The sequence below is a fragment of the Nansenia antarctica genome (genome assembly GCF_963989245.1).
Source record: "Nansenia antarctica genome assembly, chromosome: 2".
NCBI lineage: Eukaryota > Metazoa > Chordata > Actinopteri > Argentiniformes > Microstomatidae > Nansenia > Nansenia antarctica.
In genome coordinates, this window is record NC_137675.1 from 46941158 (window position 1) to 46966654 (window position 25497).

At 45.9% G+C, this 25497-nt stretch overlaps 1 protein-coding gene across 1 annotated transcript; it reads right to left on the minus strand.

Annotated features, from left to right (window-relative positions):
- Positions 1–210: 210 nt before the first annotated feature.
- On the minus strand, positions 211–10397 carry LOC308150200 (thyroid peroxidase-like; the record flags this gene model as incomplete). The annotated part of the gene is made up of 6 exons (XM_080523056.1): positions 211–242; positions 1617–1875; positions 3259–3777; positions 5883–6089; positions 6971–7113; positions 10199–10397. 6 exons carry the CDS (start codon positions 10395–10397, stop codon positions 211–213), a joined length of 1359 nt encoding a protein of 452 aa, XP_080379182.1.
- Positions 10398–25497: the final 15100 nt, after the last annotated feature.

Here is a 25497-nt window from a genome sequence, read left to right on the forward strand (position 1 = left end):
TCCGTTACATATTTTCTCTGTTACAGGTAGGCCTATTGAAAGTCACAGGTAGAATAGGTATTGAAGAATATTCTCTTACAGGCAGTGAAAGTCACAGCTCACAGTCACAATGCTTCAGGCAGATGTCTCCACACAATAATAGTCTTCTGATGTAATAAAATATGTATGAAATTCAGCAATGTTTTGCTATAGCCCACACTGGATAGAGGTTCACCCAGCCCCCCCTCTCTTGCGCGCGTGCCCTGCACACATGCACGCACACATGCACGCACACATGCACACATACACACGCACACACACACACACGCGCGCGCGCGCACACACACACACACAAACACATACACACACACACACAAACACATACACATACACACACACACATACACAAACACATACACACACACATACACACACACACACACACACACGAGACAGCTGGGAAGTTGACTAACACTTCGCTAACACGACTGTATTGTGTCAGCCTGACATTATGTTCGTCAGATTTCTGTCTGTCTCCTAATAATATTACAAATTGTTTGGCAACATTATCATGAGGGGTTCACTGAAATCTAAACGTTGGGTGATTCGCCGAATTCATTCTCCGCCTCCAACGAAACGAGATGCTAGTCCCGCCCCACCGTTCTCCTCAGCAAACCACAGCTAGCGCTGTAGCATCGGTCACACCCCAAATTAAACTTAACATTGCTTCACCAATAATAGTCTGTCAGAACACACCACACATCCAAATGTTCACAGCTAGCTGTAGTTGATCACCAGGTATGTTTTATTCATGTAGGGAGAATAATTCATGTAAGAAAAACGATAGGAAAATCTTTCTTACCTTTCTTGACTGCTTAAAAAATCCGGAAACTGGTGAAACTTGCTGTGCGCGTGAACATATCCCTTGGAAACCAACTGATAGTTAGGTTGTATTGATCTGTCATTGGGATCCCTCTCCGAAATTGGTCAACATTAAACCACATTTCGGCCGTAGCGTGACCAAATGTAGTTGATAGAATCGGACGCTCTGAGCGCGACGGACACCTCACATCTGGACTTATAATTAATGAATGGTGAAACGGATTATATTGAAACATTGTATGAGTGGTAACAACAACTATTCACACAAGTTAAAACAGTCAATCCATATTTTGTCATACACAGTGTTTATATGTATTGGTTTATCTAATGAAGACCGTTTGTGTACAGTAGAATTCTTGTCCAGCGGACAGCTTTTAGAACGTTACCTAACTGCCTACAACTGGTATAATGCATACTTACTTGTTATAGTCGTACATACAGTATATGAGCCTTTTATATTGTTAGCAGAATCATAGGAACATTATGTGCTACAAATGTGAATCTTATGAAATTACATTGAGTGAAAAACTTCGATACTAGAAGTAAACGTCAATTGTAAAAATTCGCAGGCTACTTCGTCGCTCTCCTTTTATGGAGGGGCGCTACAACATGTTTTACTGTACACTTGTTTATGAATGGTGTATAAACAGCGTATCAATTGACATTATTATAAAGTGTTACCCAGCTGGGTAATCTGTATTTAATATGCCACAGTGCACTCGCTCAAAGAGGAGACATCATGAGAGAACACTGACCTTCTTTGACTAATCTCCAAGGACTGAAGAAAGTGTTGTGCAGGCTCAGAGAGGAGAAGAGATGGTGTTCCTGGAAGCTCTCGTTGAGCCTCCTGAGCAGCGTGGGTATGGTGGCATGGCCGAAGCGGAACGCTGCGGTAGCAAACACGTTGGTGGCTGACGGGTCTGTGATTGGATCATAGCCCCCATAGGGACCGACGTTGAGATCAAAAGCCTCTCTTCCAATGATTTTTGGAACATAATCCCTTATGGTGATAATCTGGGAGAGAAAAACAACAACAACAACAACAACAACAACAACAACAGAAAAGAATAGACCTTTAGATAGTGTATCTTCCACAAAAAGAAAAACATACAACAAAACAACTTGCAATCTATAATTCTGACATATGAGGAGTGTTCATTTCCAGCAGTTTAGGTGGAATAGGGTAAAGGAGCTTTATTATACCAGCTTGATATGTTTGTCTCCACATATTTTTGATATTCTTTGATTGTGATGCAATCACTTTACCAGTGTATAGTTTTTATTTATTCATGTCATTTACCTGTATTATAGAGGTATTATAGAGGTATTATAGAGGTATTATAGAGGTACACAACTGGCTGAATTGTTATTGGCTGAAAAGATGCTAAAACAACACGTGGCTATTTTGTGTTTTCTTCACTTTCTTCACAAGACATTTACAGCCCAGTGTAGCGTTACAGTGAAAACATCTTTAATAAGGGCTAAATGATATAAAACCAAATATGAACTAAACTCAAATTAATTTGTGATTGACATCAAACAATACACTTATTTTAATTACTTAGCATGAGCACTTTGAGCTGCAACGTTTGCAGGAAAAGCGCTATACAAATAAATGTTATTATTATTATTACTTTCTTGTATCATTGGACAGCCCTAGTTTCCAAAATAGACAGTGGGATTTGTTAGGATATATTTTTCAAAGGTCCTATTGTCCATTCTCCAGCACCAGCTGCTTAAGTCATGATGTTACATATCTTATCAGTTTTCCTGTTTTAATATGCACATCATGAGTATTGTATCCTAAGAACACATACGACCCATTGTAAGCTACTGTCTGGGAACTGTCTGATGACCATGAATCCAGGTGTTGTAAGAACCGATAAAAAACTCTCACGTCTAAAAGCCAATGCACACGGCCCCGATTTTGTCGCACCGCCGAATTCGATTCCATTGTTTTGAATGAGACAATGCACACGGCGTGCGATGCGATATTATCGCACCACAACATTCGATTCTCCATTCACACCAATTGAAATAATTCAAAGAATTGAGAATCGAATGTTGTCGTGCGATAAAATCGCACGCTGTGTGCATTGGGCTTAACACAAGACAACACTCCATTCATAGTTTTAAAACATTCTAATAGGCCATTCAGCTCTTACATCATAGTGGCCAAAAGGGTAAAGAACTCTGTGTCTTGTGAAAGTATATAATGTAATGTAATCTGAAGAAGAACACCTTTTTCTGAGACCACCTCAGGTTAAGGTGCAACTCTGTACTACACGTGTGATCTTCAATAAACGTCCATTTGTGCGATAGAAAACATCTCTCCTCTTTCTTGGAGCAGTCAACCAAAATAACTGATTATTCTGATTTTAATTCCAACAGACTTGCCTGGTGCAGCGCTCCAATGATCTTGCGGGTCTCTTGATAGATGGTCTCTGAGCTCCAGTGGGCGTTGAGGTCCTCCAGAGCCTCTGCTATCCGGTTGTGTTCCCTCACCCACAGCGTGTGCAGTGCTGCCAGGGGCAGGATCTCGTTCACCCTGCTGTCTCCAGCCAGGAAGCACTCCACCCTCGGCCCTCTGGGGTCGGCTGGGTTCTGAAAACATGCAGACGGGCTGGTGGAGACGGAAGGCAGGTACGCTCTGCCGTGTGGGTCTGTGAGTCCAGGATTGACGGCCAGTTGACCCCGGGGGCTTGACAGGTTCCGGAGGGCACTCTGTAAAAACAGGGTGTGGCCGTACACAGTGGAGGCGTCCAGGAAAGAGGTGATTGAGTTCATTTGTTGCCGCTGTAGCGTGTGTCTGGTGTCGGCCACAGCGGGCGGGACGTGGCCAGAGAAGCAGGCAGGCGAGGAGCGGAAAAACGTCAGACAGCTTTTGTTCCTGGACAACACGTCCTGAGGGAGAGTCTGCAGCAGAGAGAAGATAATTACAGACTGTATGTGACACGGTCTGTTGAAAGGGGCCGCATGTCGGCAACTCTCGCGCAAATTAAATGGTAAATGGACTGCACTTATATAGCGCCTTTTTTGCTGCTCCAAAGCGCTTTACAACGGCCTCTCATTCACCCATTCACACACACATTCACACACCAATGGCGGCAGGCTACCATGCAAGGCGCCGGCCCGCTCACTGGGAGCAAATTTGGGGTTCAGTGTCTTGCCCAAGGACACTTCGACATGTGGCGAGCCGGGGCTAGAACCGCTGATCTGCCAACCTTGTGATCATTAGACGGCGACTCTACCTCCTGAAACACAGCCGCCCACACAATGAACAAAAAGCTTCTTCCTTTTTTCTTTTAAAAATGTTTTTGTTTTCCATTGTTTTTGCATATTACAAACGTTGAAGTGTTGAAGAGCCCACTTGATATACTGGTTGAGTGATACATGGCTTGTAAGACAAACTTACATTTTAGGACGTGTTCAAAAGCAAGGACTGTGTGATCATCTAGTTATGTGTAGTTATGTGTTTTTAGCATGTTGATGTTCTATCAGCATGTTGTGATGTGAATGAGACAATGCACACGGCATCGGGATCCGATGTAATGTTCAGACTTTTGTTATAAAAAATGTGAACACATTTCCGCATTGTTGAAAATCAATGACACATCGCTAGTCAACTAACACAGCTTGTTCTGTGAGCCTGCTAACAATGTAATGTATTGTTGTATGTATGTTTGGCTTGAGTAGTGAGTTTGTGTTGTGATTCTCAACAACGTTGAAACGTAGTTTGTGTGTTTATCAGGGCTCTCAAGTCTCACGCATTGGGCGTGAGACACACGGGCGTGTGAGCGTGTGAACGGGTTGAAATGCGTGTGTCTCACGCCCAATGCGTGAGACTTGAGAGCCCTGGTTTAAAAAGAAAAGTCTGAACATTTGTTTGGTTGCCGATATGAGGACCAAGAGGACTAGAACGTGTCACAATTATCTGTGGGATATGAATGTCCTCTAGGCCAGTAGTGACCAGGTGTCATACAGACCAAATTAAAACACTCCCTGCATCAGAATAATGAAATGCAATTCGGTTGTTAAGTCTGACGTCAACAGAAATTTAGCAATGTCCGGGTCCAAATTCCCCGCACCAGAGTACCAGTGTACTAAAGCGGTAGAATTTCAGTTCAATCGTTTTTTAGACTCGGATCTGTTCATACAACAAGGGACACAGCACTTTCCCGTTTTCCCCATATTGTCTATGGAGGGTGTATCATGCCGTATTTAAATACGGCATGATACACCCTCCATAATTGTCAGCGTCTTTGAGCCTCGGAAAAGCGCTATACAAATATAATGAATTATTATTATTACTGCGGCATTTCGAAGAGAGCGCCTCAGCCAACGTTGGACCCGGAAACACGTCACGACTTAACAACCGAATTAGATACTGTAGCTTGAGCTTCAAAACTTGTCCAAATGAGAATTAATTAATTCATGTTGACTGTATTATAGAAGCACTAACTATTTAGAATTAGAAAAATACCTTTGGCGTTGGAAATTATTCCAGTTATTGACCTAATGTAAAATGTTGACATAAGATGATGTCTTTTCCCATTGTACTTCTTAAATAGCAAGAAATGTGGATTATTTCACACAATATATGTATATTATATACTGTATGAATATGTTACACGTTCTTCTTTTGGTCCGCATGTCGGCATCCGATTTAATGTTCGGATTTTTCTTTCATTTCCACGTTGTTGAAAATCAATGACACATCACTAGTCATAACACAGCTTGTTTTGTGAGCCTGCTAACTATGTAAAGTAGTGTTATAGTTAACTAGGTAGCAGTGGGGATTACTCTGAAGCCACTGCACTGCAGTATTTTGGCTTGACTAGTGAGTTTGTATTGTGATTCTCAACAATGTTGAAATGAACGTGTTACATATGGTAGAATATGGAATGTTAAAGAAAGAAATCCCCAAAACAGGAAGAGAAAGACAACTGTGATTGGTTAGGGGGATCATAAGACAACTGTGATTGGTTAGGGGGATCATATGATGAGGGGTGAGGAGTTACCTCAATAGGGAAGCAGGGGTTTATGTTTTCACATGTGCTCAAACAGTCCAGTCCTCCCAAGAAAGCAGCTTTGCTTGTGCTCTGAGGAGTGAAGGATATGTCATGGTCTATGTACTGGCCCCAGTCCACCAGCATCTGAGAATAGGCACAGTCTTCCACAGTTCCTTTCCTGGTGCTCTGCATCATGTTCTTGCTGACTTCCCGTACCTTAATACAGTTAATACATTAAATCAGTACCTATTAATATTAATACAGTGAGAACAAGGAGCATCGACTCAGAATTGGAGATATGTTGCTCTCCCCATTTTCACAGAGGACATAACACTGAAGTAAAATGTCATAAACTGTAGTTTCATTTGCTGTAATTTCCAGGGAAATCATAGGACCAGACAAGTACTCTTATGATGGATCTCTAGATCACCAGCCTTTTTGAAAAATGGTCTTGTTGACTGTAAGCTGTGAATGTGTCTTCATAATCATGACCCATTGTATAATTAATGAATGGTCTCGTCTTAACAAAATCAGTTGATGCACATGTGGGGAGCATGGCACGTTCTGGCCTGCAGATGGAGGGTGGATGACAGGGCTGATTGCGGACAGGTGTCAGTAATCAGCCTCGTTATCCAACTGGTCTATTTAACCTTGGTGTGTTTGTTCCCCCTGGCAGTGAACGAGGCAGAGACAAGCTGCCAGATGGAGAGAGACACTGTGTGTCAGTGAGCGAGTCCCGAAAGGGCGTATTAGTATTTGTTTGTTACACGTCAGTGACGTGCTGAGCTGTACAGCGAAATTAGGGGTCTAATTAATTTTTAGATGACTACGGGCCGGTTTCAGAGACCAGGCTTAAGCCTAGTCCTGGACTAAATCACACTTTCAATGTAAAATCTCCATTGAAGATGTTTTTTAGTCTAGGACTAGGCTTAAGCCTTGTCTGTGAAACCGGCCCTATGAAATCTAAGTTTCTTTGTAGGACAATCTACTCTGTATACTGCAAGTATATCTAGATTTCGGGCGGAGAAGCGGCGAACAAGCAACGCCAGCGTGCTCTCTCGACCGGCATTTTTTGAAAAGTGAACTTTAGAGATTACCAGAGGAAGTTGGAACCCGTTATAGAGCTGCCCGCGGTTCCAGCCCCTGGGCTGCCTTTCTCCATCCTCATACTCTGCTGGAAGCCATCTGGCCAAGGCGCTGTTGGCTGCTCCCCAGAGAGGGTTCTGTCTGAAAAACATGTCTTAGTATTTACAAGATATCCCATAACACAACACAGGTGTGTACTGTATGCCATCTTTAATCTCTAATTGGTTTGCCAACCAACACAGTTTTTTTGCAAGCTTGATCCAGATATGGTGCTTTAAAGTAACCCTGCTGATTGGGTGAAAGTTAACATTGTAGTGGTGTGCCAGAGACCCATGCCTCCAGGGGATTGTGTCCACATACTGTTGTCCATATAGTGACATATAGCATAGTATATCTATATACATTCAGCTTTGCCGACTCCATGTGACAGCAGCTGGTGGAACCGGGAACAAGTCATCAGCCGATCAAATGTTCAGACTTATATTCTGGAAAGTGTAAATACATTCCAGCGTTGTTGAGAATCAATGACACACTCGCTAGATAACCAACACAGCTTGTTTTGAATGAATGAATGAATGAATGGTCGTTATTGTCATTAATACAGTACAGGTACCATACAACGACATTTAGGAGGGGGGGCTCCCCTGGTGCTTGGAAAAAATACTAAAAACAAGCGAGCCAAGGGTAAAACAAGAGAAAAGAGCTGATTGACATAAATAAGGCTATGTACACTATCTACTATACTATACAATAAAACACTGTGCTGTACACTATGCTATGATATAAATATCCTAACTTTTTCCTATATCTGAACCTTATGTACACATGGGTTGTCATATTGCACATAATATTTGTTGCACATTCATTAAAGTGTGGCAGTTAGCAGGTTTAGAATGTTAACAGTTGTATTACAATATTGCACTTATGTTTACAATCTAGTAGCTGCCATCAAATTGTCTAGATTGTCCAGAGCCTAGAACCTAGGTCTTTGCTGTGTTCAGGGCCTGAATGGCCCTAGGGTAGAAGCTGAGCTTCAGTCTGTTTGTCCGTGCGAACATGGTCCTGAACCGCCTGCCTGAGCGCAGCCGAACAAAGTGTTCGTTCCCAGGGTGGGATGGGTCCCTGGAGATCTTGGAGGCCTTCCTGAGGCAGCGTGTGTTGTACAGCTCTTCCAGAGAGGGGAGGGGGGCGCCGATGATCTTCTGGGCCGATCTCACGACTCTGTAGCGCTTTCCTCTCTGCGGCTGTGCAGCTGAAGAACCACACGCAAATGCAGTAGGTGAGGATGCTCTCCACTGTGCAGCGGTAGAAGGTCACAAGCAGCTCCTGTCTGAGGTGGTAGTTCCTGAGGACTCTCGAAGTAGAGCCGCTGTTGTGCCTTCTTGGAGCCCCCCCTCCTAAATGTCGTTGTATGGTACCTGTACTGTATTAATGACAATAAAGACCATTCATTCATTTCTTGTACATATTACTTTATATTTGATACATGTTTAAATATGGGAAGAACTTTATAGACACACGTACACTTTCTGTTATATTTGTGTTTCTTTATTTTTGGGGTTGAAAACCATTGCTGTCTGATTTTGTTGGGGGGGGGGGGAGAAATATAGAAAAGAACAAATGTACAGAACAAGACTAACAAACAGCTTCTTCCCCCAGATGATCAGACTCTTGGAACAAGCCCACTGTAGACAGTTGACTCACTAACGGCACCGCTGCCTTGTCTTACCTGCATTAATGGCAAGGAAAGTTTATTTGTATAGCACATTTCATACAACAGGGGCAATTCAAAGTGCTTTGCATATTGCAAGAAATACTGAAAAAGGATATTATTTGTATAGCACATTTCATACAACAGGGGCAATTCAAAAAAATGCTTTACATGTCTTAACAAATAATGTCACAAATAAACTTGAAACTGTAATCTGTCCATCAGTCAGAGTTTAAATATTCAAGCAGTGCAGCTCCATCCTGTTGATGTTCCTGGAACACACGAACAGGTGGCTGAACACACGAACAGGTGGCTGCACGTTCTTTAACAAATCATATCACAAATAAAATACTGCATCTGTCCATCAGTCTGAGTTGAAATATTCAAGCAGTGCAGCTCTCACACCAGCTCCTTCCTGTTGACGTTCCTGGAACATACGAACAGGTGGCTGCACATTCTCCATCACTGGAGGGTCTGGCATGTAGCGGTCCCCATGCTCCTCACAAATGTTGTGCAGTACACAACAGGCCATCACCATTTTTTTGGTGAGGTCCAATTGACGTCATTCCTCTTTAGGAGACACCTCCATCTACCTTTCAGCCTTCCAAAGGATGTCTCCACAACTGCCCTAGCACTGTTTAGCCTGCCATTATAAATGTGTTGCTCCTGGGTCAGTCGGCCTGTATCAGAAAAAGGCTTCATCAGCCATGGTTGCAGAGGGTACGCAGGGTCTCCAATTAGGTAGTGTCCTATGTCACGTCCTGAGATGTTTGCGGTGTGCTGATTAAAAAATTGTCCATCAGTCACAATTTCCCACAAATGAGACTGCCTCAGAACCCGTGAATCATGGACACTCCCAGGAAAACCAACACAAACATCCCAGAACAGACCCTTGCCATCAACAACACCCTGAAGTATGATTGAATGCCATCCCTTTGTGTTATAATAGTCACGTGGGAACGCTTCAGGTGCTATTATGGGGATGTGGCTGCCATCTATCGCTCCACCTGTTGCCGAAAAATGTAATAATAATAATAATACATTTATTTTATAAGGCGCCTTTCATGGCACTCAAGGTCGCCGTACAACAAATTAAAAAAAAACAGTTACAAAATTCTAAATACAAAATACTGTAACGATCCTGTATGAGGCCCCTGTTAACAGCTCCTCCAAGGGAGTTAACTCTCTTGGTCTAATGGTTAGCGCGGTCGTCGGTTATGCGGGAGATCGGGGTTCGATTCCCGCATGGGGCGAGTTACACTACCAAGTCTCCGTTCGCTACTCTTTTTTTCTTAGAAATGACTGTGTTTATTACTGTGTTTACTACTTAGGCACATTGCTTCATGTCCCTCTGAGAAGTACGTTCAGTAGAAGAGTAGATCCAGTACCAGGTTATACGTTCCATCTAACCTGGTACACACATTAACATTTTCTAAATCTTAACACATTTTTTATCTGACAGACCCCACACATGAAGATGAAAAATCATGGATTGAACAGGCCCTGAAGGCGCTGTTACGAGCCATACCCGCCCCGCTGGTCCGATTTCCAAAGAAACTGGTCCTCCTCTCCGAGGTGCCGGACTGGGGCTTGGGTATATTCAGCTTGCCGAAGGACGGTTGTTTATTCTGGGGTGTGGCGTACACCATACTCATCCTGTTACCGTCGTTGTACACCCGCTGGGGGGGGAGCTCCGACAGCCTGTGGTTGCTGGAGGCACGGCGCATCCTGGATCTTTCCATTTTCTATAACTTGATGTCAGTCCGTTTGAAAGCACCTCTCGAGCGTCTGAAGTCAAAACAACCGCCCTTTTTTTTTTTTTTCTTGCTTTCCAGCTTTATTCTCAGTTCTTACAAGTTATAACTCTCTTAATTCACACTCAATCTTATCTAACACCCAGCACTCAATCCTCTCGTCTCACTCTCCCACTCTCTCTCCCAAGTCGCTCCTCTCCCGGCCCCAGAACCCTCCCTCCCCCGGATGAACGTCATCCAACAACAACAACTCTTAAAGCCACAGTAATGTTAACCCACACTACAGACCCCCACCAGCTGGGTTGGAGCTCTGCTGGTCCTGTCCTGAGATGCGCAGAGCTTCTGAGGTGTCCTCAAAGTGCCAATCATGCTGGAGCAGCAAGTCCCTCAGGTTCACAGAGTCTTGGTGGAGGGCAGGCTTCTTGCTGGCCCTCCTCTCCTGGGTGCTGTCGTCGTCCTCCTCCTCCAGGCTCCTCTTACAGGCGGCTCCACCAGGGAGGCTTGTGGGCGGCTGGCTGGCGGCTCTGGTCTCCTTCAACAGAGGCCCCCCAGGGCCCCGTAGACCAGCTGACACTCCTGGCCCCCCCTCCTCCTCTCCCTCCTTCTCTCTCTCCTTCTCCTCTCCCTCCTTCTCTCCCTCCTCCACGTCCTCGTCTGACAGCACGATCACTTCATCTCCCCCTGGACGCTCTCTCTCTCTCCTCTCTTCTCTTCTTCGCCCAGACCTAGTCCTCTGGTCCAAGTCCTGCCGGCGTGTCTTCATCGTAGAACTGACGGTCCCATGGGAGGAGGCCATCGATGAGGCATTCGAACGGAAGAGGCTGCGGTATGCCAACTTAGCAGTCGAAGCAGAGGGGCGGGGCTGGAACGTGAAGGTGTGGCCAGTGGAGGTGGGCTGCAGAGGCTTTGTAGCCAGCTCCACCACAAGGCTCTTCCTCATGAAGGACCCAGTTATCTCAACGTCAGAGTCTGAGTCGGTGTCCAGGACCCCGCTCTCCCCGGCTGGGCTGGGCCCGGGGGGACTCTTGGCATCCGGCGTGTCGGGGACCACGGTCTCATCCATCTCACTGTCTTTCATCTCCACTCTTCCTCTGTCCTCTTGATTCACCATACTGGGCTGTACACACTACAGACACCCACCATACTGGGCTTTACACACTACAGACCCACCATACTGGGCTTTACACACTACAGACCCACCATACTGGGCTGTACACACTACAGACCTCCACCATACTGGGCTGTACACACTACAGACCCCCACCATACTGGGCTTTACACACTACAGACCTCCACCATACTGGGCTTTACACACTACAGACCCCCACCATACTGGGCTTTACACACTACAGACCCCCACCATACTGGGCTGTACACACTACAGACCCCCACCATACTGGACTGTACACACTACAGACCACCACCATACTGGGCTGTACACACTACAGACCCCCACCATACTGGGCTGTACACACTACAGACCCCCACCATACTGGGCTTTACACACTAGTACCAGTCTCTTTTCCAACTGCAGTCAAGGTGCCAGTTTGCACCGGTGCAGACTTGGTTCGCTGACCAGTCAATGGGGTAGAGGCTGCAGACAGAGTCACCGGAGCATTCTGTACACCAGTCACTGCACACAACAACAGAGAGGATACTATCCAGTCTCACCATCCAGTTTGTGCATCAAAAGTGTTCATTCATACTACTGTATATCACTCAGAAGTAGGCTACACAGTCTTCATTCTCAATAAAACAAAACAAACCAGATTGCATAACTTTTTTCCTGTTCTCTACTAATCAGTGCATTTGACATCTGCTACAACTCAATTCAAAACATTAAAAAAACGAATCAAAATAAAAGACAAAAACATCAAGTGCTCATGTCATGGCATTATCAGTAAGTTGTGCCAGTCATTTTTTTATTGTATAAAATGTCTCCCTTTAAAAAAAACAAAAAAAACAGATTAGCCTACATTAGGCCCACTTGGATATCGGTGCTCTACTCTAGCCTACTATCATAAGTGCATTTCACGTCTGCTTTAACAAACCCTCAAAAGGAAGAAAAATCAACCAGTGCTCTAATCAGTGACTGAAATGGCATTTCTTTGACTTGGCAAGCACTGCAAAGTTAGGCTCATATGGAGTGAGGGCAATATTATACGCAGACACTGGTGGAGGTGCGCACTTGTGAGGGAGGCACGTGTGTTGGTCTTTATTGCATTCATATGCGAGAAGCTTGACTCGCAAGTATACGTTGTACCAAACATAGTAAGTAGAAAAAAGGCCAACCTTCTGGTGTTTGGGAACTGTACCTGGTTAAGTTTAACCCAAAACTGCTCACATGCCAATGATCTCAAATCATGCTTCAAATCAGACGATGCTTGGATGTCTATTAGTTCTAACTGCAGGGAGCCTTCGTCCAGTGACTGAAGCACCTGTTTGGCTTCAGCTGCAAACTCTCCCCCAGCATCAACAGAAAAGGGGTCTTTAGTAAATCTCATCACCTCTGATCTCCACATTTTATCAATGTTCAAACCTTTAAAAATGAAAGTGTTGAAAAAAAAAGTTATGTGGAAAACAGCTGGCCACAGCACATAGTGAGAGGGCTGCCACACGGTACACGTTTATCATGAATGAAAAATAACAAACCGGCTAACCCTTTAAACTGAAACAAAAACCCGGAATTTCTAAACGTCAAACAACAGTCCAAACTTTAATAACAAGATAAAAATACAATACAATTGACAGATTGGTTTGGTTCTCTCCTTCTCTGTGGTATTAAACAAATTAGGCACGTTGCTTCATGTCCCTCTGAGAAGTACGTTCAGTAGAAGAGTAGATCCAGTACCAGGTTATACGTTCCATCTAACCTGGTACACACTGTACCTGGTACACACATTAACATTTTCTAAATCTTAACACATTTTTGATCTGACAGACCCCACACATGAAGATGAAAAATCATGGATTGAACAGGCCCTGAAGGCGCTGTTACGAGCCATACCCGCCCCGCTGGTCCGATTTCCAAAGAAACTGGTCCTCCTCTCCGAGGTGCCGGACTGGGGCTTGGGTATATTCAGCTTGCCGAAGGACGGTTGTTTATTCTGGGGTGTGGCGTACACCATACTCATCCTGTTACCGTCGTTGTACACCCGCTGGGGGGGGAGCTCCCACAGCCTGGGGTTGCTGGAGGCACGGCGCATCCTGGATCTTTCCATTTTCTATAACTTGATGTCAGTCCGTTTGAAAGCACCTCTCGAGCGTCTGAAGTCAAAACAACCGCCCTTTTTTTTTTTTTTTCTTGCTTTCCAGCTTTATTCTCAGTTCTTACAAGTTATAACTCTCTTAATTCACACTCAATCTTATTCCAACACCCAGCACTCAATCCTCTCGTCTCACTCTCCCACTCTCTCTCCCAAGTCGCTCCTCTTCCGCTCCCAGCCCCAGAACCCTCCCTCCCCCGGTTGAACGTCATCCAACAACAACAACTCTTAAAGCCACAGTAATGTTAACCCACTAGAACTCAGTCCGTTACACTACCTCCCCCCCACAATCAAGTCGGTAGAGGCCATCGGAGAGGCGTGTCCACGTGAGGGACTTGACATAGTGAAGCGTGAGGGCACGCTCTCCCGAACGGTGAGGATAGTGTAACGATCCTGTATGAGGCCCCGTTAACAGCTCCTCCAAGGGAGTTAACTCTCTTGGTCTAATGGTTAGCGCGGTCGTCGGTTATGCGGGAGATCGGGGTTCGATACCCGCATGGGGCGAGTTACACTAGAAGTTCCCGTTCGCTACACTGGTGTCAGAAAGTTGGGATGGAAGGAAGGCCATCGGAGAGCGTGTCCACGTGAGGGACTTGACATAGTGAAGCGTGAGGGCACGCTTTCCCGAACGGTGAGGATAGTGTAACGATCCTGTATGAGGCCCCGTTAACAGCTCCTCCAAGGGAGTTAACTCTCTTGGTCTAATGGTTAGCGCGGTCGTCGGTTATGCGGTAGATCGGGGTTCGATTCCCGCATGGGGCGAGTTACACTACCAAGTCTCCGTTCGCTACAATACATAGAAATATACAGTATAAAACATAGCTAGCAGCAGAGCAGAACAGGAACAGTAAATCAATAGGGATACGCCTGCGTAAACAGGTGGGTTTTGAATGAGGAAATTGAAACAATGTTCCTGATGTCGGGGGGGAGGGAGTTCCAGAGGCGAGGGGCGGAGCGGCTGAAGGCTCTAAACCCCATGGTGGACAGACGGGCTGGGGGGACGGTCAGGTTGATGGAGGAGGCAGACCTGAGGGACCGGGTGGGAATTTTGATGTGGAGGAGGTCGGACAGGTATGGAGGGAAGAGGTTATGGATGGCCTTGAAAGTATGGAGAAGGATTTTGTAATCGATGCGGTGTTTGATGGGGAGCCATCTCCATCAATTTACGAGAATCAGGGGTCTTAATGTGGTCAGGAAGCAGCACCTTAATAACTGCATTGCAGAAATCCTGCACACAAAGACAAACAGTAGAAATGCCAATGCCAAAAAGGTGACTGGCCACCGACAATGATTACAGGAGTGTCAGTCTCCACAGGGCGACGGCAACCCCTTTAGACTCAGGTACAGATAACCGGTAGTTGGTGGTCTTCCTTTGCAGGACACGGCCTAGGCGACGACAGATGTAGGTGAAGGACTCCCGGGACACCCGAAAGTTCCTTATGAACATGTCATTGTCGAAACCGGGAACAATGTCATCCCACCATTCCTGTGTCCGTGGATGTGCCCACACCCTCCGTGTTCTCATGGCGTTTATGATTGCCTGTAAAGTTACATTTTCCATAAAATGTCCATTGTCATACCATGCTTTGTTATAATTAACGTTAGATGATAAATTACGAACTTATTTGCTGACTCGAACGTTACGTTATTTCCAGCGAATATATAATAATAATACATTTATTTTATATGGCGCCTTTCATGGCACTCAAGGTCGCCGTACAACAACAAATCTAAAAACAGCCACAAAATTCAAAACACAAAATACATAGGAATATACAGTATAAAAAAAAACAGTTTGAAGGTAGAGAAGGTCTGATCAGTGTTCTTTGGTTGATATCATGGCCATTCGCTCACCGTCAACAGCCGCTTTCAACGCAAGGGCTGTGTCGAGCAGATTTCTGACGTATAGCATAAGCTCTGTGATGTTCTCTATATATATATATATAACATTGCATATCCTTTTTACATACCATTCGCCTTAGGCGTAATTGCCTTCTACGTGGTATTCTTCTTTCTCTTCTGTCTCTTCTGTTGATAAGCAGTTGTTGGGCCATGGATAATTGCGTGAAAACAAATATTTGGAGTAACATCAGGAAAGCCATCAGTTGATCAATGCGATCTGCCATTTTTTCCGATTTTGTTTACTTAATTGAGCAACGCCCTCTGCTGATCTTCTTCTTTTTAACGCCCTCTGTTGATGACGCGGATGGTTCCATTTAAATTGGTGTGAACGCGGGCTCGTTCGCCAGACAGCTCCAGGGTTCGCAGGTTTCCGAACGCGAACCGGCACGGTTCTTTGCCGGTGTGAAAGCCCTATGTGAGGGTGAGGCTGCTGAGAGCTGGAGAGAGTGGTGTTTGTGTTGTGGTTACCTCCGTTCGCCCCTCGTCGAACCGGGTGTAGAAGGAGTTCAGCTCTTCCTCCAGCAGGGGGTCGCCCTTAGCGGCGGAGAGCCTGTTGGCTCTGAAGTTTGTCATGCGCTGAACCCCCTGCCACACCCGCCTGGAGTCGTTGCTCAGGAAGCATTCCTCAATCTTCTCTCTGTGGTCTGCCTTGGCCTCCCGGATGCCACGGTTTAGGTTAGCCCTGGTGGTGTTATACAGCAGTTTGTCCTTCGCTGAGAAGGCGTTGTTCCTCTCCTTGAGCAGTTGTCGGACCTTCTCAGTCATCCATGGCTTCGTGTTGGGGTAGACCCGGACACGTTTGTCCACGGTGGCTGAGTTGGTGCAGTTCACTATGTGGTTCAGAACCGACGACGTGAACTGTTCCAGGTCCTCATGCTCATATTCCTGCCATGAGGTGTCATTCAGGCAGATCTGCAGTGGAGCGGACCCTGCTGGCCATTTGGAGAGTGTTAAATAATAAATAATATAAATATATATAAAGAAAGTGCTTAAATTAAGTGCAAGGCAACCTGATAGAAAAAAACCTATGTCCAACATGCCCAAAATGGGCCAAAACATAAGAAGGAAATATAACAACAACACAACTTCATGTAAACACTCTCCAATGGGCTAAATGTCTTCACCAATTCCTTGCATCTCTGGTGGGATACGAACCCAGGTCCTCCTGATGGCAACCATGGGTATCTACCATTCAGCCACCCCACTTCATAAGGTTTACTCCCCATACTCAGTCTTTTCAATATAGTCCTGACAGGTAGGTTTGCTGTAAGGTGTTAGTGTGGGATTCTGGCTGCAACCACTGTTAAGGAAGGCCCAAGTGCTGTATGTTATACAGTGATCAAACAATAATTTAATAAGAAATCAAGAAATCAATTATATATGTACATTAAGGATTCAAACAACTCAAATCAAATCAAACCAATTATACTATAACATGCAGCTCAACCAAACCAAACCAATGCTCCAAAATAAATTCATGTAGGAGCATAGGGGCCCCCCCACAGCAGTTCCAGCTCTGGGACATCACACGACCCCTGCAAACCACCCAATGGGATCCCAAACCCTAAAAACCCAATTTATAATTTAATAATTTAATAATAATTTAATTTAATAATCTAATAAGTTAACATTTGATAAAAGCCTAACCCTAAATTAAAAGGACATTACCCCCCATCCCCTAAGCCACCACCATCCCCTAATACCTGTTATTCAATCCCCCTGGATGAATTGTCTTTAAAATGTTCATCCATTTTCGTTCTGCCGCCTGTCTCTGTCCCTTGGTCCATGTTAAATTTGTCTCCAGCCCCATAATAAAAAGATTTTCTAATAAATGTGTGTTAAAATGTTCATAAAGGAGGGAGGTCTGGTTACCCTTTCCAACATGATACACATGTTTTAACCTCTCCCTCAACTTATTCTGCGTTTCCCCTACATATAAAATCAAACATGCCTTACACTGGATGGCATAAACCACATTAACTGTATCAAGGCCCATCCTTTGCCTATTGGGGGCCCCCAAGTTTGCCTGTTTATTATATATATATTTTGGGGAACAGCTCTTGGCTGTTCCTTGCCATGTCAACAATGGACTCTGGAGAAGTTAACTATATCACAATTTTGATGAGCCAAATTTAGCAAAGGATTCTGTAAATGTGGCCCTTGGGCTGTCATGACGAGGCTAGTACAGCAAGATCATGCAGACGCACTATGATTCTTATCGACATATGTACCTGATTCAGCGAAAGCCCTTTTGTATCTCTGGCTGGCTCTGTCCTGTAACATGTTCAGAGTTGTTTCAAAGACCTCCGCAGCTCTGGAAACCTCTTGGGTCTCAGGCTCCGTTTGCCGAAGAACCATCTGCCCCGGGGAGGGGGGTGTGTTCTGCCTGTGATTAAGAGGAGTGGCTCGATGTAGCAAGGGGCATGTCATGGTTCCTTCATTTTTTTCTCAAGGGCACATGAAGAATTGGCTAATTATGATTAGAAATGGGTAATTACCTTTTCTTGGTGTAACATAATTCAGATTCAGATAACGTTTATTGCCATTATGCATACACATATAGGAATTTGCTTCGACATTACAGTAAGTGCGTTTATACTTTTTTCACGTGTATACAAAAACAAATGCAAAAAACAGGACAACACAGGACAGACAACAGTGCATTGGATAGTGCAACATATATAAAGTGCAGTGCAGAGTTTTTACAGTGAGTCCAGTGCATATTCAGTCCTGGGCAGACTTGGGGGCGGGGGGAGGGGGAAGCCAGAGTCATTTATCAGCCTGGCGGCTGAGGGGAAGAAACTGAGCCTGTGGCGGGCCTTCAGTGCCTTAGGCAGCCGCAACCTTCTTCCAGAGGGAAGCAGGGTGAGGAGGCCGTGGCCGGGGTGGAAGGGGTCGGCCATGATCTTTCTTGCCCTCCTCAGAGCCCTGGTGTCATGCAAGGAGTTGAGGGAGGGCAAGGGACAGCCGATCACCCTCTCTGCTGAACGTAACACCCGCTGCAACTTGGCCTTGTCCTTGGTCGTTGCAGCAGGGAACCAGGTGATGATGGACTCTATGATGGCCGTGTAAAACTGGACCATCATGGACCTCGGCAGCCTGAGTTTCCTCAGCTGCCGGAGGAAGAACATCCTCTTCTGGGCCTTCTTCGTGAGGGCCTCGGTGTTCCGCTCCCACTTGAGGTCATGGGAGATGGTCATGCCTAGAAAGCGGCATGACTCCACGGAGGCCACCGGGGTACCTCCCAGCGTGATGGGAGGGGGCAGGGCTGCTTTCCTACGGAAGTCCACCACCATCTCCACTGTTTTCAGAGCATTGAGCTCCAGATTGTTTAAACTGCACCAGCTCTGCAGCCCCTCGATCTCACCCCTGTAGGCAGATTCGTCCCCCCCGGAGATGAGGCCCACCAGGGTGGTGTCGTCTGCAAACTTCAGGAGCTTGACCGAGGGGTGGCGGGAGACACAGCTGTTGGTGTATAGGGAGAATAGTGCTGGAGACAGGACGCAGCCCTGCGGGGAGCCCGTGCTGGTGGACCTGGAGCTGGAAATGCTCTTCCCCAGCTTCACCTTAATAATGTAAACAATAATGCCTTGTCTACCAGCTGAAGGCTCTCTTGAATTGAGGAAATGATCAATCTCCTATTGTCAAATGCACCTGGAGAATGTACTGTATCATGCAATGAGTTCACAAAACATGTCATAAACAACAACAACAACAAAGTCACAGAACAACGTTATATAATACCGGAAGAGAGGAACAACCAAATGCACTCAAACAGGGAGAATTCAATTACTCAATTACTCAACTTCTGTAGGGCAACCTGCCATGGTGATCACTTTAACATGTGTTAACATAACGTAACATGACTTTGTAGCAGTCACACAAGTCTCAGTCATCCCTAACCCAAAGGTTTTACTTACAATGACTGATATATAGTCCATTCACCTATTGTACTGTAATACTTTGGATAAAAGCTTTGGCTAAATGACATTTACTAAATGTAAATGTAGGTATTCGATATATAGACAAACTACAAGTCTACAAACTTTTTCAGTCAAAAGTGGACGATAGAAATGTCTTGTCTGTACATAGAAACATGTAATGCAGGCATGGGATAATAAGAAGCAGAGGAAGATGGAGAGCTGACTTACGTTTGGTGATTCTTGCCTTTTCACTAGAAGAACATGCTATGATCATGCAGGATACGATAGCATAGCTCAGGTTCAGTCCAACAGCCATGGCGCTGATGCTGCAACAGAAAGCAGGCAGCTCTCCCAGATCAAATCTCACCACAACCTATCTTTAACCATCTTACATTTCAGAAGTCAGACTGTCAAGTTCATTTAAAAACAACAGTCAATCCTTCAACTCAGTTGTCACATGGTTGCATGTGATGTTTTTTATTTTATTTAATTTTTTATTTGGATCCATCATTATATACAGCAAATATGCAGTAGCTATTCTTCCTGGGGTCCTCATACCATAAACAATTTTTAATCTTAAACACTTAAATACACTTCCATAACATTCATACATGCATACATAAGCTCTATTATTTACATTTTTAGTTGAAGACAACTTAATAACGAAATAAAGAAAAATAATACAGAAAGAAAAGTGAAGACAAAAACATAACTCTCCTTACCTTTGGGATCACAAGATAGCTCAATTCACCAGTGAGAAACACCTAATTGTTTTCAGGGTATCCTGTATGTAAACAGATACATCTTTAATTTTGTGTTAAAGCAAAAAGTGAGTTCACTGTGTAAACAAAAACAAGAAAACACAAAAGTCAGGTGTCAGTCAGAGTCCGCCAGGTGTCAGTCAGGTGTCAGTCAGGTGTCAGCCAGGTGTCAGTCAGGTGTCAGCCATGTGTCAGTCATGTGTCAGCCAGGTGTCAGTCAGGTGTCAGCCAGGTGTCAGCCAGGTGTCAGCCAGGCCTCTCTTCACCAGAGGCAGGTGGACCAGCGCTCCAGCCTCGTCATACAGGAAGACAGACAGCTCTAGGACCGGTGAGGTCCTCTGGTGTGGCCCAGTCGGTAGAGCACAGCTCTAATAACCACGCTTAGGTTGTGTTTTCGATTCCCGCTGGGACCATATATACTGACAAACGTATGCACTCACTGCGATGAAAGTAAGTCGCTTTCGATAAAAGCGTCAGCTAAATGGCGTATACAGGCAAGGCAGGTTTATTTGTATAGCACATTTCATACAACAGGGGCAATTCAAAGTGCTTTACATACATTATTAAAAATACAGCAAGAGGAGCATAGTAAGAAAATAAAAATGACATGCTCATCATTTCAATGCATAACATTCATACATGCATACATAAGCTCTATTATTTACATTTTTAGTTGAAGACAACTTAATAACGAAATAAAGAAAAATAATACAGAAAGAAAAGTGGAGACAAAAACATAACTCTCCTTACCTTTGGGATCACAAGATAGCTACAACCCTCCAAAGTACTATACAAATAAAACACTGTGCTGTACTCTATGCTATACCTATTCTAACATTTCCTATCTCTGAACCTTGTGTACCCATGGGTTGTCATATTGCACATAGTGTTATTGCACATTCATTTAAAGTGTCGCAGTTTGCAGGTTTGAAATGTTCACAGTTGTGTTTCAGTATTGCACTTGATTACAATCTAGTAGCTGCCATCAAATTGTCTAGATTGTCCAGGGCCTAGAACCTAGGTCTTTGCTGTGTTTGCTTGCCTGAATGGCCCTGGGGTAGAAGCTGAGCTTCAGTCTATCTGTCCTTGCGAACATGGTCCTGAACCGCCTGCCTGAGGGCAGCCGAACAAAGTGTTCGTTCCCAGGGTGGGATGGGTCTCTGGAGATCTTGGAGGCCTTCCTGAGGCAGCGTGTGTTGTACAGCTCTTCCAGAGAGGGGAGGGGGGCGCCGGTGATCTTCTGGGCCGATCTCACGACTCTCTGTAGCGCTTTCCTCTCTGCGGCTGTGCAGCTGGAGAACCACACGCAGATGCAGTAGGTGAGGATGCTCTCCACTGTGCAGTGGTAGAAGGTCACAAGCAGCTCCTGTCGGAGGTGGTATTTCCTGAGGACTCTCAGGAAGTAGAGCCGCTGTTGTGCCTTCTTGATGATGGCTGCTGTGTTGGTCTCCCAGGACAGGTCGTCCTGGTATGTGCACCCCCAGGAATCGGAGGGTTGAGACTCTCTCCACGCTCCCTCCATCGACGAGCAGGGGCTGGACCTCAGATTTTTTCCTCCTGAAGTCCACGATGATTTCCTGGGTCTTTGACTGGTTCAGCAGCAGGTTGTTAACCTTGCACAGCTTGCCCAGCTGCTCCACCTCATCCCTGTACGCCGCCTCGTCCCCCCCCGAGATGCAGCCCACCACGGTGGTGTCGTCTGCAAACTTTACGATGGAGTTGCTGGGGTGGACGGGGGTGAAGTCGTAGGTGTAGAGGTTGTAGAGGATGGGGCTTAGCACGCAGCCCTGGGGGGACCCAGTGCTGAGTCTGAGGGCTGTGGAGGTGTGGGAGCCCACCCGCACCCTCTGGGGGAGGTCAGACAGGAAGTCCTTGATCCATGCACAGATAGAGTGTGATAAGTCCTAGGTCTAGTAGTTTGGTCACTAGCCTGTCTGGAAGGATGGTGTTGAAGGCAGAGCTGAAGTCCACAAAGAGCAGTCTCGCGTAGCTGTTCCCCCTCTCCAGGTGGGAATGAGTGGAGTGGAGAGTCGTCGCGATGGCGTCCTCTGTGGACCTGTGGGCTCTGTAGGCGAACTGGTATGGATCCAGGTTGGGCGGGAGGCATGTGACTATGTGGGCTCGGACCAGTTTCTCGAAGCACTTCATGATGATTGGTGTGAGTGCCACCGGGCGGTAGTCGTTTAGGCAGCTCACCGTGCTTTTCTTCGGGACTGGGATGATAGTTGAGGTTTTCAGGCAGGGTGGGATGGTGGCCTGGGACAGGGACTGGTTGAAGATGTTGGTGAAAACCCCGGCCAGCTGGTCGGCGCAGTCCCTCAGCACCCGTCCCAGGACGCCATCCGGCCCTGAGGCTTTTCTGGGGTCCACCGCCTTCAGCACGCGTCTCACTTCATGCCCTGTGAGGGTGAGGCTGCTGAGAGCTGGAGAGAGTGGTGTTTGTGTTGTGGTTACCTCCGTTCGCCCCTCGTCGAACCGGGCGTAGAAGGAGTTCAGCTTTTCCGCCAGCAGGGGGTCGTCCTCCGCGGCTGTGAGCCTGTTGGCTCTGAAGTTTGTCATGTGCTGAACCCCCTGCCACACCCGCCTGGAGTCGTTGCTCAGGAAGCATTCCTCAATCTTCTCTCTGTGGTCTGCCTTGGCCTCCCGGATGCCACGGTTTAGGTTAGCCCTGGTGGCGCTGTACAGCAGTGTGTCCTTCGCTGAGTAGGCGTTGTCTCTCTCCTTGAGCAGTTTTCGGACCTTCTCAGTCATCCATGGCTTCGTGTTGGGGTAGACCCGGACACGTTTGTCCACGGTGGCTGAGTTGGTGCAGTTCACTATGTGGTTCAGAACTGACGACGTGAACTGTTCCAGGTCCTCATGCTCATATTCCTGCCATGAGGTGTCATTCAGGCAGATCTGCAGTGGAGTGGACCCTGCTGGCCAGGTTCTGACAGTCTTAGTGGTGATGGGAGCACTTTTCCTCATGGGAGTGTAGGCTGGGATCAGAAGGATGGACACGTGGTCAGACATGCCTAGATGAGCTAGCGGTCTAGCCTTGTAGGCAAGCTTGATGTTGGTGTATACCTTGTCCAGTGTTTTTTCTCCTCTTGTTGCACATTTAACATGCTGATAGAACTTGGGTAGTACTACCTTCAGGTCAGCATGATTAAAGTCCCCCGCGATTATATGCACTGCCTGAGGGTCCGCGCTCTGTCCACTACTGATGACGTCATGTAGCCGCGCCAATGCTAAGCTAGCATCTGCGCTTGGTGCGATGTAAACAGCTGTTATGTACACCGCATTGAATTCCCTCGGGAGGTATGTGGGTCGGCATTTAACAGTCAAGTATTCCAGGTCTGGGGAGCAGTGGCTACATACAGTTTTCGTGTTTAAGCACCAGCTGTCCTTCGTAGATATAATGAGGCCGCCTCCGCGCGTCTTCTCACTAAGCAATGTCCGGTCAGCTCGGTGAAGCGAGCGGCCCTCTAAGCCGACCGCAGAGTCGATGATGGTAGCGTTGAGCCAGGTCTCTGTGAGAATAATCACGCAGCTATCTCCCTCGGTGTTGTTGGAAGCAACCTGCAGTCTCAGTTCGTCCATCTTGTTAGCGAGTGATCTCACGTTGGAGAGGAATATACTCGGCAAAGCTGGCTTGTCCGGGCTTGTTCTCAGCCTAGCTAGCAGGCCTCCCCTGCGGCCTCGGCGTTGTTTACGGTCTCGACGCCGACGTTTGCATCTGAGAGGCGGGATCGCGTACCATTGTTCTCCCGGTGTCCGAGCGATATCGTGTGGGATCTGCTGTTGCTTCAGGAAATCCGCTGTTACTGTCTTCTCGTTTTGCGCACCAACTTCTAGTAAGTCTAGTCTGCTGTAGGTACTATTTACACAACAGTTCCCCGTAAGTACTGACATAAAAATGTACATACAAATGTGTTTAAAAACGCTAAAAAGCACCGACGTCGGTAGCCCCTCCAGCCTCGCGTGTGATCGCGCCGCCATCTTTTTCCATCTGAGCATGTGCAATGTGGACAAAAGCGAAATCCTTGTAGAGAGATCTTGCCGCGTTGAAGTTACCCTCTGCTTCATTGGGATGTTGGATTATTCTAACGAAAACGCTCAGCTTGGCGGTGGTCCACTCATGAAAGGCAGGATACTGGATGTTCTCAGAGAGAGGGACCATAGAATGGCATTCTGGTACATTCCGAAACAGCAGCTCCAATGTTCTCATGTTTAGTTTAGTTTATTAGTTTATGATGTCGTGGACAGTACCCATTAATTAACTGTAACAACAGTAAATGGAGCAGCTTTAGCCTACATGGCTAATTTCCAGCCGTAGTCCCCGGGCCAGTTGACAATAGGCTCCCTAAAATAAAATACATTAGTTTAAAAAATTACAATTGCAGCAAACACAAACACATGGAGCAGGACATACAATTGGAGCAAGCACAAACATGCCGGGGAGACAAGACATTCAAGCACAAATGGCAGCAACATCAATACAGTACATGAGATAAGAACAGTACAAAGACGACAAAGGAAGAGCAAATAGTCATAGCAATATACAGACATAGCAGCATACAGACACAGCAACATACAGGCACAGCAGCATCCAGACATTGAAGCACACACAGACATATGCAGGCGGGTAGCAAAGATAGAGGTGTACATACAACACACACGTCACATCTGACAGAAATTAATGTATGCAATTATAGTTATTGCAAAGCCATGCCTTAAGGTGTGTTGTGAAGGTGGAGTATGTATGTATATTTTTTATGTAGGTAGGTAGTGAGTTCCAGGTTTGTATTGCTATAACAGAGAATGATAATTGACCAAATGTACTTTTCCTAAATGGGACTAGAAAGCCACTTTCATGCACGTCTGTCAAAATAAAAGTCTGACACTTAACACAATTTTTAGTTTTTTCTAGTCTTAAAATATATGTTTTTTTGTTTTTTTACCACACACTCCACACCAGTTGAGAAACACCCAATTATGACCCAAAATTATGAAATTCCATTGACCATATGTAACCTCCAGTAATCCAGGTTCCCCTCAATAAAGAGGCACTGAGAGCGTCTTATAAAAAGTTCACGTTTATTTCACAGTTGTAGTAAAAGGTTGTTCTCAGTCAGCAGATGCTGTGTGCTACGTGCTAGGTTCTTACTCAAAGGAAACAGTGACAGTGGCTACTGAAATAATGCGCCGTGTTGTGACTGCTACTCGGCGTGCACACCGA